Raw genomic sequence first — 16,426 nt, forward strand, 5'->3', positions numbered from 1 at the left:
GCCCAGACGATTGGAAAGGAGGATTTGCATAGAGTAGTAAATCCTTCTTTAGTCCCATTATTCGTCATATACAAATGCATGTCTAACTCTGAGTTATTGTAGATCTGGAGCTCTAGTAAAAGCTGCTCACTGGTCCACATATTTTATAGATGAAGAACAATGGAGGTGAGAGGTGATCAGTACAAGGTCTGCTATAACAGTTTTTTCCTTGCAGCCTCATGCATTTTTAATAATGTTAGGTGTTAGAAAACCTGGGTGATAAGTCTACAAAGACTTTTCAGTAGATCAAGTTCCTCCCTCTGCCTGTTTGTGGCTAAATGATAGCATAAAGTATGGAAACTTGCATGCAATACCCGAGCTAGCTGTTAGTGTAGCGTACTAATAGCTTTTGTGAAGTCATTCTGTTGAGTTGTCTGAATGTCAGGCTTGCCTGACTATTCAGTTTATTGGGGCAGGGCAAGGAGAAATACTTTATTGGAAAAAGGGAGACCTCAAAAAGGAACAGGAGAGGCCTCAGAAAGCATGCAGGCCCAAGGAAGGAGACTTGACCAGAAACAAATGTGGAACCATTGGCTTCTGAAGTATGACTTCCATACTTCTGAACTCATACTTCAGAAGCCAATGGTCCCACATTGGCCATACTCAATTAGGAATTTTTGGACTCCCTTTCTCAGGCCAGTATGACTCCTACCTTAAAATGTCGTTCTTGTGGGGGTTCTTTGCCTCCCGGTGATTCCCTCCCCTGTGCTTACTTTACAGAGAGGAGGAATCTCCTTCAGCCTCCTGGGCCTTGGTTGTCAGAATCACCTCTCTTCTATACAAAATACTTGTTACTCTGTTTGGTTTTAGATATAAGTTCATTGTTGCTGAGTATACCAACTCCTGAAGAAGGGGATTTTCTTCCCGAAACAGGGTACAAAAATACCCGGGAACCCCTGTAGACTTGGGACTTCATTTGGACTTTACTTGCGAAGACTTACTTGAGAGCGGTGCTCCGTCATTATTTTCTTCATTCCAGTATACAGCAACATGACCAACCGTCTGTTTACTTTGTTTGGAAGATATTTTCATTGACTATGTATCCCTGAAGCCTATATACATTGAAACCAATATCGGACTTGGATAACTTTTGTGTTAGAGCTGTTGCTCCTTTTCATTTTGTCTGGTACTGCCAAATTGAGCTTTGTACGGGGAACTTTAATAATACTATATGCTATTTGGACATATTTTATTTGTACATAGACCATCTTGTGTTTGTGTAGGAACCACCTCCTTTGTCAGCGTCGGAACCTCAAGCCATGGCAACCATGGGTGCAGCTAACTTACCTTCAGCCAAGTCCAGGAGTGATGGAGGTGGCAAACGCTCTGCATCCTGCCAAGGAGGCACAGAAGAGCGGGCGGAGCCACCACTGCCCAATGCCGTAGGAAATCCAAATGGCTTGACCCTTCTGCTCTGGTGGCTTCTAGCCACAGCTCCGCCCCTATGCTAATTCCAGCTTCGGAGACACCCGGCGCCCTTGCCCCTGGTACTGCTGGCGTCACTGCCTCAACTTCTGCAGAGGGCAGATGCGGATACATCCCCTTCCCTGAGCGCTTGCCTTCTCAGGACTCAGATTTAGACTCTTATGTATTTGAGAAGGAATCTTTTTGTACACAGGCCGTGTCTTTGCCCCCTACGGGTGTATCAGAATCTTCCACCCATTTTTCAGCTCTGATGGTCTGTTTGGCACATGCCTTGAAGTTACCAGCTGCTTCTGCACCTCAGCCTATTGAAGACCTGCTGTTTCCAGCTGATTAACAGCAGGGCCCAGCATCCACTATACTCCCTGCTGAGGAGACCAGCAGCCAGTCGTCAATGTAGGAACAATCACCCTGTTCTTACCTCCTGCAGCTCTCTAAATCTCCAGATGTTGTGCCAGCTGCAGTACCGGCGATGTCTAAACATCTTGACAACTTCTATCGTGTGTACACTTCATCAGCAGCATGGATTGCAAAGCCACCTAAACCTAATTCAGTCGTGGTTGATGTTGCATCATCACATCATTCTAAAAGACCTCAGTAAGCCCTCCACATAAAGAGGGAAAGAAGATGGACATGCTAGCAAGAAAGGTCCACCTCTCTGCTATGCTCATTACTCGTATGGCTCATTATCAAGCCTATATGTTGGCCAACCAAAGCTTCTTATGGGAGAAGATAGCATCATGTATCAATTACCTCCCTTGCATCATTCGGTCCACACCTCCATCCCCTGTTCTTTGGCAGGAGGTCCACACCTTTCTCCTTTACACCATTCTACACTTTCCTTTGCTTTTTTTCTAAATATTTTCTGGTCCCTAGGAAGGATGGGGGGCTCCGGCCCATCTTGGACCTGAGGGAATTAAATAGATGTCATTTATCACAGATTTAGAATGGTGACAATAGTGACCATTCTTCCTTTATTGCATGAGGGGGCATGGTTCGCCACAATTGATTTCAAGGACGCCTACTTTCACGTAGCTATCCGTTCTCATTTTCACAGGTTTCCTTTATGATAGATGGTCAGGCTTTTTCTTTTTGGGTGCTTCCATTTGGCATTTCTTCAGCACTCTGGATGTTTACCAAGGTTATGGTGGTGGTAGCAGCTTATTTACTGGAGAACAGGGTGATTATTTGTTCCTACATTGATGACTGGCTGCTGGTCTCCTCAGCAGAGCATCTTCAACAGAATATTGCATTTACACTCTCTCTTTTGCAGAACCTAGGGCTTACTGTCAATTAGGCTAAATCACATCTGCAACCTTCTCAAAATATCCAGTTCATTGGGACCACTCTGAACTCGACACATGCACGAGCATATCTCCCAGAAGAAAGGTTTTGAACACTCAGTACCCTAGCACTTCATGTCAGGAGCCAGCACTCTGTTCTGGCCAGAGATATCCAGTGTCTTCTTGACCACATGGCCTTTGCTACAGCCATTACACTGTTTGCATGCCTACGGATGCGTCCTTACAGATGTGGTTCCTCAGGGCATTCTATCCTCTGCACAGCCCTACCAAGTCTCTCGTGACCCCTCAAACTGTGTGCTACTCTCTGCAGTGATGGACACTCCGCTCCAATCTCTGCACCGGTGTCCCTTTTTATGCCCAGACACCATTGGCAGTGTTGACCACAGATGTGTCACTCCTAGGAAGAAGAACATTTTATTGATTAGCCCTTAGGCCATATCAAAGTACCAAGCCAAACAACCAGGCTCGAAAAGACCTGGTTACATTCTATACAAATATTAAATAAAACACTTGTAACCATACAATAAATAAATATAATAAAACTGGGTGTGTACATCATATGTCATTGTCACCCCTACAGTTTATCCCTATCAGCCACACATATGTGGATCTCAATCGTATTGTCTTACTCAAGTACAGAGCCGTTTTATATGTTATTTTTGGATCTTGACCGCACATAAAGTACGTTGTTCTGATGTGCGATTCCCAGTGCATTGTCCGTTTGATATCTGGACCAAAAAACAAATCTCTCACCTTCTGATACAATTTACAGTCAAATAATATGTGTGCTAAATCCTCAATTTCAGGTGCTCCACAGATACAGAATCGTTCGTTATAAGGGATGTTGTTGAATCTCCCATATCCAACCATTGTATCAAGCTGATCAAATCTAGCTCGAGTAAATACCTCCCTAAAGTGTTTTGGCATTTCGATTTTTAAATAGTTGGCAATTTGGAAGGTACATTTATATTGGCTCAGCCATTTTAGGTTGGCAACCCCACTGAGAGTAGCTATATCTTTCTGTGCTTCTATGTCCAAAATTCTTTGTCTGGCACTCTTTTTTACTTGATCATTTAAGGTGCAGGAGACAGGAAGGCCACAACTTCTTATATAATGTGTCAATTGCATAATCCATGAGGTCTGTAGTTGGGATTTTATCTGTTCTAATAAGCACAATTTTGGGAGTCTATCGGGCTCCATTACATTGATTTTACACCAGTAGTTATACGCCCTGAATTTAGATTGTGCATGGATTGTGTAAATTTCCAGTTCCGCTCTCACTGCAGCTGCTGAGGTTCTTTTATCCACAAAAGAACAATGGGTTCCCCTAAAACTGTGGAGACCAAAATCCACTGCTAGTGGTAATATGAAAATAACCAAACAAACTCAATGTATATATTGCAATAACATATATCCAAAAAACAGGACTGTTCCAATCACATAGAAGTAGAAACCAGCGGTTCTTCTCTCGAAGTACAAGGCCAAGTTTTTCATGTAAGTAAATGTCCTGTTCTTTATTACATATGAGTAGACTCCAGATTCTCATCTAACTTGACTCAAACCTGCAACCGGTTTCGACTCACAGGAATCTTCATCAGGCGGTTGAGTCTACAAATAATACATATCATAAATACATACATGCAATTAAATAATTTGTACAGAAAGTTTACAAAAAAGTTTACAAAAAAGTATATTCAGGCACTTTACTTACTTCAATAATCAACAAAGGTTCAACTTTTGGGGTGAGAAATTCACCATCAGTTTGCAGAGTACATGGTTTAATAAAGACAAACTGTGAGTATCATAGCCTTTTTGGGGTTCACAGATTTTATATTCTTCTATATATGTTCTGTTATTCATGTCATAATGCAATACTACCTGTAGCCACTATCTATGTCCCCTTAGGATCCACCTATTCAGAAAACTGATGGTGAATTTCTCACCCCAAAAGTTGAACCTTTGTTGATTATTGAAGTAAGTAAAGTGCCTGAATATACTTTTTTGTTAACTTTTTTGTAAACTTTCTGTACAAATTATTTAATTGCATGTATGTATTTATGATATGTATTATTTGTAGACTCAACCGCCTGATGAAGACTCCTGTGAGTCGAAACCGGTTGCAGGTTTGAGTCAAGTTATATGAGAATCTGGAGTCTACTCATATGTAATAAAGAACAGGACATTTACTTACATGAAAAACTTGGCCTTGTACTTCGAGAGAAGAACCGCTGGTTTCTACTTCTATGCGATTGGAACAGTCCTGTTTTTTGGATATATGTTATTGCAATATATACATTGAGTTTGTTTGGTTATTTTCATATTACCACTAGCAGTGGATTTTGGTCTCCACAGTTCTTTTATCCACACCCAGAATGCTTCTCAAGTGCTGAGATTGAGCTTGTTCTCTTACTGAGATGGAGCTTAAACCCCATACCTCTGCTGCATATAATAGCATGGGTGTAATCTTAGCTTTATATACTTTAATTATTGGGATTAGAGTGCCTGGATAGCTATGTGTTTTTAATTTAAGTATCAGATTCAGGCGAGTCTTTGCTCTGAGTGCACTCCTTTGGTGGTGGTGTCACTCCTAGGCTGGGGGGCACATTACGGCGATCTCTCCAAACTGAGGGACCTGGACTGCCACAGAGTGTCGCAGGCACATCAGTTATTTGGAGCTTCTAGCAGTATTGAAAGCCCTCTTGTCTTTCGAAGCGGATCTCAAGGGGTGTGTTGTACAAGCAGGCCTGTAGCGAGGGGGCGGTTTTAGGGGTTCAACCCCCCCCCCCCCCCGAAATTTTTCAGGTTATAAAAAAAACCTGGTTTACTCATGAATTTTAACTGGTTAACCAAATCCCCATGCTAAGTCTATGAGACGCAAAACATTAAGAGTCCCTCCAGGCACTATTTCAAGCAGATATTGACAGGTTTGTAGCGGGGAGAGGTGTGTGCTAGGGGTTCAACCCCCCCCCCCCCCCCCCAAATTTTCAAAACCCCTCCCGAATTTTTTTTCTGGCTACGGCCCTGCGTACAAGTGATTACAGACAACACTACCACAGTGTTTTACATAGATAAGCAGGACAGCTCTTGATCTGCTCTGCAAATAGCTGTGAAAATAAAGGGGAACAGAGCTTTTTTGGGTTTCTCTTACAGTTTGGGCAATTTTAGTCTCAGCCTTACCCCGTCTTAACATTGGAGGGATGGAAGTGGAAAACCTGGCCCCACCAACGCCCCTGCTGTACATAAAGAAGTGCTTTAATTCTCTGCTTTGAGATCATTGGTGTTATGGATGTGGGTGTCTCAACCAGCAACACTCCCAGTCTCAATCCTAAAAGACCCCATCCCCTCTGTAGCTTTGGAGAAGCCATCCTGTTTGGCTTGAAAGGAAGCCAGTGGCTGAATGAATGGGCCGCCTGTTGCCTTGCTAGGCGCTTTCCATTGCAAGAACGTCCCCTGCTGTCTGCTTTGCAAATCAAACAGGCCTGGAATTGAGCTCTAAGGAGAGGAAGCAGAAAGCTGTGGAGGCTGCTATAGATTTCATGGGACATGGAGAAGAGTCAGGACGAGTGACAGCTTCTGTTTAGGTAGCATTTCTACCACTGCCTCTTGCCATAACAAACAACAAGAGAGTATGCTCCAAATGTGAAGATAAACAACCCGCTGATCCTAAGGTGTCTATATGGCATGCTGTGGAGGTTTCTTTCCTAAAATCAAAGACAACTTGATGACAAACAATAACAGTAGATGGAGCTAACACTGGATTTAGCCCAAAAGTGCAGCGCTCAGAGTACTGGGCTTCAAGCATCCTGTATATGCCATTTCACTTTCCGCTATTCTTGTTGTTCTGATCACTTAAGCTGTGGCGCAGCTGGCTAACCAGCTGCAATAAATCACTACTGACCGAGAGGTCATGAGTTCGAAGCCCGGGTCGGGTTAAGCCCCCGACCATTAAATAGCCCGCTTGCTGTTGACCTATGCAGCCCCGAAAGACAGTTGCATCTATCAAGTAGGGAAATTTAGGTACGCTTTATGCGGAGAGGCTAATTTAACTAATTTACAAAACCATAAAACTGCCAACAAAACATGAGGAAAGGAATGAGGAAGTACAGCCACTAGTGGACGGTGAAGCAACAGCTCCCCCCGTGGCCGGAATCGTGAAGCTGGAAAAATGTTAAAATGCCTCTGTGTCTGTCTATACTGTATGTTGTTTGTCTGTTGGCATTGAATGTTTGCCATAAATGTGTTCATTGTAATCCGCCCTGAGTCACCTTCGGGGTGAGAAGGGTGGAATATAAATACTTTAAATAAAGAAAGAAATAAATATGTCAGGAGAGAATGCTTTGTAACATGGCCATGCAGCCCAGAAAACTCACAGCAACCCATAGTACACATTACTTAATCAGATGTCATATTGAAATTGTTACCTGCCGGGCTCAGCTTCTTATAAAGGACTAGCTGTGCCCGGCCACGCGTTGCTGTGGCGAAGTATAGTGGGATGGGAAATAAAGTATTGAGGTACTGGTGGTAGTTAAGGTAAAGGGTAAAGGTTTTCTCCTGACATTAAGTCCAGTTGTGTCCGACTGCACACTGAAGTGGATTATATGGCAGTGTGGAGTCAAGATAATCCAGTTCAAATGAGATAATATAAGATTATAGATGGGTTATATAGCTGTGTGGAAGGGCCTTGAGTCTACACTGCCATATAATCCAGTTCAAATCTGATAATCTGTATTTTATAGGCAGTGTGGAAGAGGCCTAAATGAGGCATAACTCTGCCTGTCCCCTGGGCGGAGCTTAGCCTTCTAACTGGCAGCAATTGGATAAAAACAATTCTTCCTCTCCCTCTAATTAGGACTTTATTTTTCTTTTCTTTTTGTTGTATGAACGTAGATGCATGGGTGAGGGGTTGTGATGCCACGTTTAGTGTTTCTGGGATGTGTAGTTTTGTTGCTTTTTCCTAGGCCGAAATTTCATTACCCTTTTATATATATAGACTAGCTGTGCCCGGCCACGCGTTGCTGTGGTGTTGTCTGGTGGTGTTGGTGAGAAATTGTTGAGGTAGTGGTGGTATTCCTTCTACCATGCAGGAGGACACAATCGAAGCACTCCTGACTGATGGCCATCCAGCCTCTACATAATAATGATGATGATGATGATGATGATGATGATGATGATGATAATAATAATAATAATAATAATAATAATAATAATAATAATAGAAGCATAGAATCCAAGAGTTTGCAGAGACCCCTAAGGGCCATCCAGCCCAACCCTTTCTACTATGCAGCAGGACACAATCCAAGCATTCACAACGCATGGACAACGTATAAAAATTATACACTATTACACAGGGACATAGACCCCTCTCTACCCTCACCACTTACACAGTACACAAACAACCAAATGCATACCAAACATAAATACAACCATACAACAGACATTCAATACCACCACTACCTCAACAAGTTCTTACCAACACCACAGAAAGTGACAACGCCACAGCAATGCTGGGCACAGCTAGTAAGATTATAAATGGGTAATATAGCTGTGTGGAAGGGCCTTGAGTCTACACTGCCATATAATCTAGTTAAAATCAGATAATCTGTATCTTATAGGCAGTGTGGAAGAGGCCTGAGGCCTAACGGTGCCTGTCCCCTGGGCTGAATAGGTTGCTAGGAGACCAAGTGGACGGAGCTTAGCCCTCTAACTGGCAGCAATTAGATAAAAACAATTATTCCTTTCCCTCTAATTAGGACTTTATTTTTCTTTTCTTTTTGTTGTATCTTACTGGAGCCGTGGATGATGGGTTGTGTTGTCAAATTTCGAGGTTGGGCGGCCTGTAGTTTTGTTGTATTGTGGGTTGCCATGATGCCATCACTCATTTATATATATAGATTGGAGTTCTTTTCCAAATACTGTACAGCGTGTTCAAGCAACTCCGGTGAGGTTGGTGCTTTTGATTACTCTGAACATTAGCAATGCCAAAGACATTGTATTTTGGAATGGATTTTTTTATTTCTCAGTATTTATATTGGAAATTGTATTTATAGTGGAATGATAGGATCTGCGAATACCGGTGATCGTTTTCCTTCTTCCTTAGGCAACCAGCCCAACATCACTGGTGAGGCCCTGATTCATACATACATACACATGTTGGTGGGTGAGTGTGCACTCCACCACTGCCCTACTGCTTATAAGGCAAACCCATACATCTCTGAAGGCACTTCCCAGTCATTGTTCTGCCTGAGTGTTTGCTTCATGATGGATGAATCCTGCCACTTCTGTTGGCCACCCAGCAACCTTGTTCTCCTCCTCTTCTACTTGCTCATTTTCCTCTTGTGTGCATCCGTATTGGATGGGGAGGGCAAGGAGGGAGGATGAGATAGAGATATAGAGGGTTCTTCCACAGAGTTGGAGTCACAAAGGTTTTTCTATGTTCCACCATCTATAACTTTGACTCAAGTGTTACGGGCATTTGGAGACCCACGCCTGACGTTTATGATCAAGGAGCTTTCCAACAAACGCTACGTTTTTTAAAAGATGGCTGGGATTGTTGACCATCACTCATACTATCTTCTATACAAAGGTGCTGGATTTCTAAAATCACGTTGCTTATTTATTTAGAGAGCGGTGTCTTCGGCATCAACTCTGGGTCCGAAAAGCTTCTCGGCAGTAGCTTTTCCGTCATATTTGGGCAAGTTGCCCCCAAAATCTGCTGGCAGGATATCTGCATCAATCTCCAGGTAAAAGGACTCAAGTTCATCACCATACACAAATACCTGAGTGCAAAAACGAAATTAAAAATAAATAAATAAATAGAACACAATAAGCAGGCATGACTTGGCACGACTTGTACCTGATGTTCCTGATCAGCTATCTTATCTCAACCGTTAATCTTAGATATCATTTCCCCTTTGATCCCAGTGTCCTAAGGCATGCGACATAGACAATCCTGCAAATTGCAGCAGTCTTGGCTGCAAGGTTCAAGAGCTTTTATTTTTGAAAAACTTGCTAGCCAATATGTCCAGAAAATATGGTGTCAAATCATTGTAAAAGTCAACATGCAAAAACCATTGTGCTCAGTGGTCTAAAGCCTGTTGATCAAGAATGGGAAATGTGTGGCCTCTAGATGTTGTTGGACTACATCTCCCAGCAACCGTAGCCGCCGTGGGCTATGGAAAAAGAGGACTAGGAATGACAGCTCAATGACTAGAGGCCTCATAATTCCCTTTTTCCCTGTCCTTTGTAATCTCAGTTTATTATAGAACTCCAATATGATGATGACAACGTAGTCTGTGCGCATTCAGAAGAAGGCCTACAAGCCACTCTAAACACCTTCGCAGAAGCATACGAGAAGCTCGGCCTCTCACTGAACATCGAGAAAACCAAAGTGCTCTTCCAACAGGCACCAGCTAATCCCTCTGCAATGCCAGGAATACAGCTCAATGGTGTCACATTAGAAAACGTTGACCATTTCCGCTCCCTTGGCAGCCACCTCTCCACAAAAGTCAACCTTGACACTGAAATACAGCACCGCCTGAGCTCTGCGAGTGCAGCATTTTTCCATATGAAGCAGAGAGTGTTTGATGACCAGGACATCCGTAGAGAGACCAAGGTGCTTGTTTACAAAGCCATTCCCCTCCCAACCCTGCTCTACGCCTGCAAAACGTGGACAGTCTACAGACATCACACCAAACTCCTGGAGCGTTTCCATCAGCGTTGCCTCAGAAAAATCCTGCAAATCTCTTGGGAAGACAGGCGGACAAATGCCAGCGTGCTTGAGGAAGCAAAGACCACCAGCATTGAAGTGATGTTCCTACGCCATCAACTCCGCTGGACTGGCCACATTGTCCGAATGCCCGATCACCATCTCCCAAAGCAGCTACTCTACTCTGAACTCAAAAACGGGAAACGCAATGTTGGTGGGCAGGAAAAGAGATTTAAAGATGGGCTCAAAGCCAACCTTAAAAACTGTGGCATAGCCACTGACAACTGGGAAGCCCTGGCCCTTGAGCGCTCTAATTGGAGGTCAGCTGTGACCAGCAGTGCTGCGGAGTTCGAAGAGGCACGAACGGAGGGCTTAAGGGAGAAACGTGCCAAGAGGAAGGAGCGTCAAGCCAACACTGACCGGGACCGCCTTCCACCTGGAAACCAATGTCCTCACTGCGGAAGGGAGAACATGCAGATCAAGAATAGGTCTCTTCAGCCACTTAAGAACCCACCCCCAAGACACCAGAGATGGAAGACAATCGTCCTCGAACTACGAGGGATCGCCTAAGTAAGTAAGTAAGTAATCTCAGCTAGAGGAGACATTTTGAATTCATGGGATTTACACAAGTTCTGAATCTGTATCAAATGACAGAATGGATCTACTCTACTTAGGAGTATCAGTGGTCTACAGACCAGCTTCCTAACTCCTCCAAGGAGAATAGTATCACATTTTCCTTATACAGTAGAGTCTCACTTATCCAAGCTAAACGGTCAGGCAGAAGCTTGGATAAGCGAATATCTTGGATTATAAGGACTGATCAAGGAAAAGCCTATTAAACATCAAATTAGGTTATGATTTTACAAATTAAGCACCAAAACTTCATGTTATACAACAAATTTGACAGAAAAAGTAGTTCAATACGCAGTAATGTTATGTTGTAATTACTGTATTTAAGAATTTAGCACCAAAATATCACATTATATTGGAAACATTGACTACAAAAACGGCTTGGATTATCCAGAGGCTTGGATAAGCGAGGCTTGCATAAGTGAGACTCTACTGTATTTGATGTTCGTATTAAAGTGGCAAGACAAACACAAATCAACAGTTCCTGGGAGCAACCGCATATTGCCCATAACATCTCTTCCCGACCTGTATCTGCTGCCCATGTTTTCCAACATTTCATATTTTCCCTGTACGCCTTCCTGGAGTGTAACCGGGCTGTGGCGCAGGCTGGTGAGCAGCCTGCTGCAATAAATCACTCTGACCATGAGGTCATGAGTTCGAGGCCAGCCCGAATAAAAAATAGCCCCTGCTCGTTCCTGACATAGCAACCTGAAAGATAGTTGCCACTTATAAAGTGGGGAGGCAAATTTAACTAATTTACGACATTGGAATGAGGAAGTGCCGTCACAGTGGATGATGAAGCAGCTGCTCCCCCTGTGGCCAGAATTGAACATCCCCTCAGGAGAAGGTTAAATTGCCTCTGCGTCTGACTCTGTCTCAGTTCTATGTGTATATGGGCATTGAATGTTTGCCCTATATATGTATAATGTGATCCGCCCTGAGTCCCATTCGGGGTGAGAAGGGCGGAATATAAATACTGTAAATAAATAAAATAAATAAACTCACCCTTTCCAGCAGTTTGTTCTTCAGGAAAGGCTTGACCACGTTGTAAGTTGTGGTGAAGTACCAGGGTTGATGGATGAAGTAGACAGCCTTGAACCGAGCGGGAAAGGAATCCTGGGAAGGCCAAATGTTGTCATGACACACCCATCCACAAAAGCAGAAACGGATTGGCGAGGAGGAAAAGTGCTCCTTTTTATGTGTTCAAACCCCTTGGTTTTCCCTTAACTACTGTATATACTCGAGTATAAGCCGACCCGGATATGAGCGAGGCACCTAATTTTGCCACAAAAAACTGGGAAAACATTGACTCCAGTATAAGCCGAGGGTGGTCAATTTCAGAAATAAAAATAAATACCAATAAAATTACATTAATTGAGGCATCAGTAGGTTAAATGTTTTTGAATATTTACAAGAAGCTCAAATTTAAGATAAGACTGTCCAACTCTGATCAAATCATTATTCTCATCTTCTTCAATGTAAATGTGCTTAGGTATCCTTTGAATAATAATAGAGTAAAAGAATACATGTAATTATTATTATTATTATTATTATTATTATTATTATTACAGGAAAATAATACATATAATAATAAATAGAGTAAAATGTAATAATAATAATAATAATAATATCAGAGTGAAATAATAAATGTATTATTAATGATAATAAAAATAGAGTGAAATAATTGAGAAAAATAATAAATGTAATAATACCAATAATAATAGAGAAAAATAATAAATGTACCATATATTCTTAAGTATAAGCTGACCCAAATATAAGTCAACCAGGACCCTCACCCGAGTATAAGCCGAAGGGAGCTTTTTCAGTCTCAAAAAAGGGCTGAAAAACTAGGCTTATACTCAAGTATATACAGTAATTTTGAGGCCAACAGGCAGAGAGGAAGGAAACAGCTTCCACTAATACTCCGACAGTGAAAGGTGTCCTATTTATGGGAATGTCGCTGGAAAACTATATCGCAGCTTCGGTGCTCTACAACAGGGTTTCTTATACTTTTTCCATATGCTAACTGTAAAGAAGTGTGTTTTTATTTTGATTTATAGATGTCATGTTTGTTTAATTTCGTTTTAAAAGTCATGTTTAACTATGTTTAAAAGGGTAAGTATTAGTTACCAGTGCATGGGGGATGGTAGCCAGCTCAGCATTCTGAGGCAGGTTACCATAGCAACGAGAGCAGAGCTAACCGCCGTTTGGAGGAAAGAGAGGGAATGTTTTAAAAAACAGTTTAGTCTGTGATTTTTAGTCACAGGGAAGACACTGGTTCCAGGTTAGGGATACCAGGGAAACTCAGATCTCTAGTGGTGTTACATTAAGCAAGTTAGGAACTTGTTTAGGTTTATTAGTAGAGTCTGAGTAGTAAGGGGAAGTAATCCCAGTTAGATCCAAAATGATCAGTTAGTAGTTTTGGTTGGGAAAGGAAAGGAGAAGGTATTTGAAAGAGTATTCATCATAAGTTATATTTGCAACTGATTAAGAAAGTTTAACTCTGAGAAGCAATATTGTAACCACCAAGCTCTGTGCCTGAAATAAACTTATTTTTTTTATTCTTTCCATATCCAAGTCTCTGTCACATATATTCAAAACCAAGTTACAATACCATCTAAAGTGAATAAAGAAGAATAAAGAAGATAAATTCCCCTCTGCCTGACATCTCCGCAATTGGTGGCAGCGGTTAAATAAAATATATTTATATTGGTGGCAGTGGATATAGTTAAAAATATAATAATATATTTAATCAAAAGATCCTCCTCTACCCCACATCACCACACTAACCCTTTCAGCCTGTCATGGCTCCTTTAAAATCATGTCACAAAGAGCTATAGGAGATATGTTGTGGTTGTATGTATACAAACCATTTTTCTGAGTCCATGAAAGGAAAATCACAGAAACAATAGAAGTTTATGACTCAGGGCTTGGTGTGAGAGGGAAACAGAATCTCTTCCAATAGGGATACAAAGGTAGGATTCAAGACCCCAAGAACAAATGGCACGGAAGCCTTTAAAGGAGAATTCTGGGGGGATTTTCAGTTCAGACAAAAGGATGTCATTCGCTGATAGATTTCTGCCACCTGTTAACAATCACGTTCTTTGGGGGAACAATTTATTTGCATTTATTTACCTTATTTATATCCCGCCTTTCTCTACCCCGAGGGAGACTCAAGGCAGCTTACAAATGGAACTTGTGCAGTGCCTGTCTGCCACTTCAGACTTCTTATTGAAACAAAACAATTGGTTTGCCAGAAAACCCTGACACTACCTTCTTTTATCAGAAATGTTAATAGGAAGGAATTACTTGGGGAGACTTTGCAATGGCTAGGATCCTGTTGGCATTCTATGCATGCAAACTTTTTTTCTGACTGAAAGAATACTAGGCATGCAGCTTGCACATGGTACATGGAAATGCACATTGGTTTCGCACTCAGTTGTGATCATGATCAAGGCAGTGCTGCATCACTGCCATATGACTCTAGGAATGTAAATCTGAGCTTGGCCAAGGATCTTTTCAAAAAGACTGGCTTTTTTTCTGATGCGAATAGTGTGCTCTCTAAGGAATGTTAAAAGGAGGAAGGGGCTGATGAAGGTGTATTGGGAAAATATAATACTTGTATTGGAAACTATATATTGAATGTAATCATGTTAAGAAATAGAAATAGGAAAATATGTAATCACCAGCAGATTGTGTGCCTATAGTCAAAAATACACTCTGCTCAACAAAATAACTGTCTCCCCATAGCAAAGACCAAAGTTCACCCTAAGTGCCAGAGACATATGTTAAGTGTCAACAAGAGCAGATAAGCTAATGGACAAGAGAGAAATTAAGGCTTTTTGGGATTTCAAGATAAGACCTGGCGCCATGGGGGAATGCTAATTACTCTCTCTGACAAGCTAAGGTAGGGAGTAAATTCCTTAATTAATGGAGGACGAGGGGGAGCCCTAATGGATGAGATGAGAATTCCAGAGATAAGGCTAATGGAGGGTCAGAGGTCTTGAAGTAGTCTATATTTTAGGAAAATGCAAAGATAGCTTTTAATAAGTGCAAAGTAAGACTTTTTTGACACTAATTGGTGATTGATAATACCTATGTGACGTAGATAGAGGCAGGCCAAAATAGTATATAAGGATCTGTGTTCCTTTGTCTAGGTACCTTCGCTTTCCTGATTACAGGAGAAGGTCTCCTTTTTCTTATTGCTATATTCTCTCTGGCCACTGAGAATAAACGTCATTTTTTTCTACAGCCACCGGAACTCTCTTTGTCTCATTTCCTCAAACCTTTGTCTGCCATTTCAGGGCTGCTGACAAGGAGCAGAGAGAGGACTTGCTCCATCGTTGCTTGAGGTCGGATCTCACCTGCAGCATGTCCACCATTTTCTTCAGTTCTGATGGCTTGATGCCAGAGGCCTGCTGCATGGTAAAGCCTCTGAAGTTTTCAATGATACAAAAGCCATTGATTTGGGTCTCCTCGTTCTCCAGCAGCTTTTCCAAGATCACGCAATAGGCACGAAGAATCTGGGTTTAGGAAAGATAGACAGGCAAGCTGGGCGTGTGGTTCTGAAACCTGTCTTCCGGATCCCATCTCCACCCGTTGCCATTGGAAATGGCCACCATACAATGGTCCTAGCTAATGTTAGTGACGTTAAAAGGTAAAGGTTTCCCCTGATGTTAAGTCCAGTCATGTCTGACTCTGGGGGTTGGTGCTCATCTCCATTTCTAAGCTGAAGAGCCGGCGTTGTCCGTAGACGCCTCCAAGGTCATGTGGCCGGCATGACTGCATGGAGCGCCGTTACCTTCCTGCCGGAGCGGTACCTATTGATCTACTCACATTGGCATGTTTTCGAACTGCTATGTTGGCAGAAACTGGAGCTAACAGTGGGCGCTCACTCCGCTCCTGGCTTTTTGAGTAGATTTCTGACAAACACTTCTAGAGTTATACATGAGTATATAGGATATATTGTAGTTGCTTGCCACCTCAGAGTGAAAGCTGAGGATCCCTTTGAGGAAAAAGATATTGAGTTGTTGTGTGTTTTTTGGGCTTTATGGCCATGATCCAGAAGCATTCTTTCCTGACGTTTCGCCCACATCTATGACAGGCATCCTCAGAGGTTGTGAGATATGGAGAAACTAAGCAAGGGGGGTTTATATATCTGTGGAAGTTCCTGGGTGGGGGGAAGAACTCTTGTCTGTTGGAGGCCAGTGTGAATGTTGTAGTTAATCACCTTTGTTAGCATTAAATGGCCTTCCCAGGCTCCCATCCTGGCCTGGGGGAATCCTTTGTTCAGAGTCGTTAGCTGCCCCTGATTGATTCCTGTCTG

General features: G+C 42.3%; 1 protein-coding gene across 2 annotated transcripts in view; it reads right to left on the reverse strand.

Annotated features, from left to right (window-relative positions):
• Positions 1–8,752: 8,752 nt before the first annotated feature.
• The window catches only part of rlbp1 (retinaldehyde binding protein 1), a 41,376-nt gene continuing 33,702 nt past the window's right edge, over positions 8,753–16,426 (reverse strand). For both annotated transcript variants that reach the window (XM_062963559.1, XM_062963558.1), the window contains exons 6-8: positions 15,465–15,623; positions 12,106–12,216; positions 8,753–9,541 (exon numbers count right to left, since the gene is read on the reverse strand). In XM_062963559.1, the coding sequence (XP_062819629.1) occupies positions 9,383–9,541; positions 12,106–12,216; positions 15,465–15,623 (429 nt within the window). In that variant the 3' untranslated portion in view covers positions 8,753–9,382. The remainder of the gene's footprint in view (positions 9,542–12,105; positions 12,217–15,464; positions 15,624–16,426) is intronic.

Source organism: Anolis carolinensis, unplaced genomic scaffold (assembly GCF_035594765.1).
Source record: "Anolis carolinensis isolate JA03-04 unplaced genomic scaffold, rAnoCar3.1.pri scaffold_11, whole genome shotgun sequence".
In the NCBI taxonomy this organism is placed as follows: domain Eukaryota; kingdom Metazoa; phylum Chordata; class Lepidosauria; order Squamata; family Dactyloidae; genus Anolis; species Anolis carolinensis.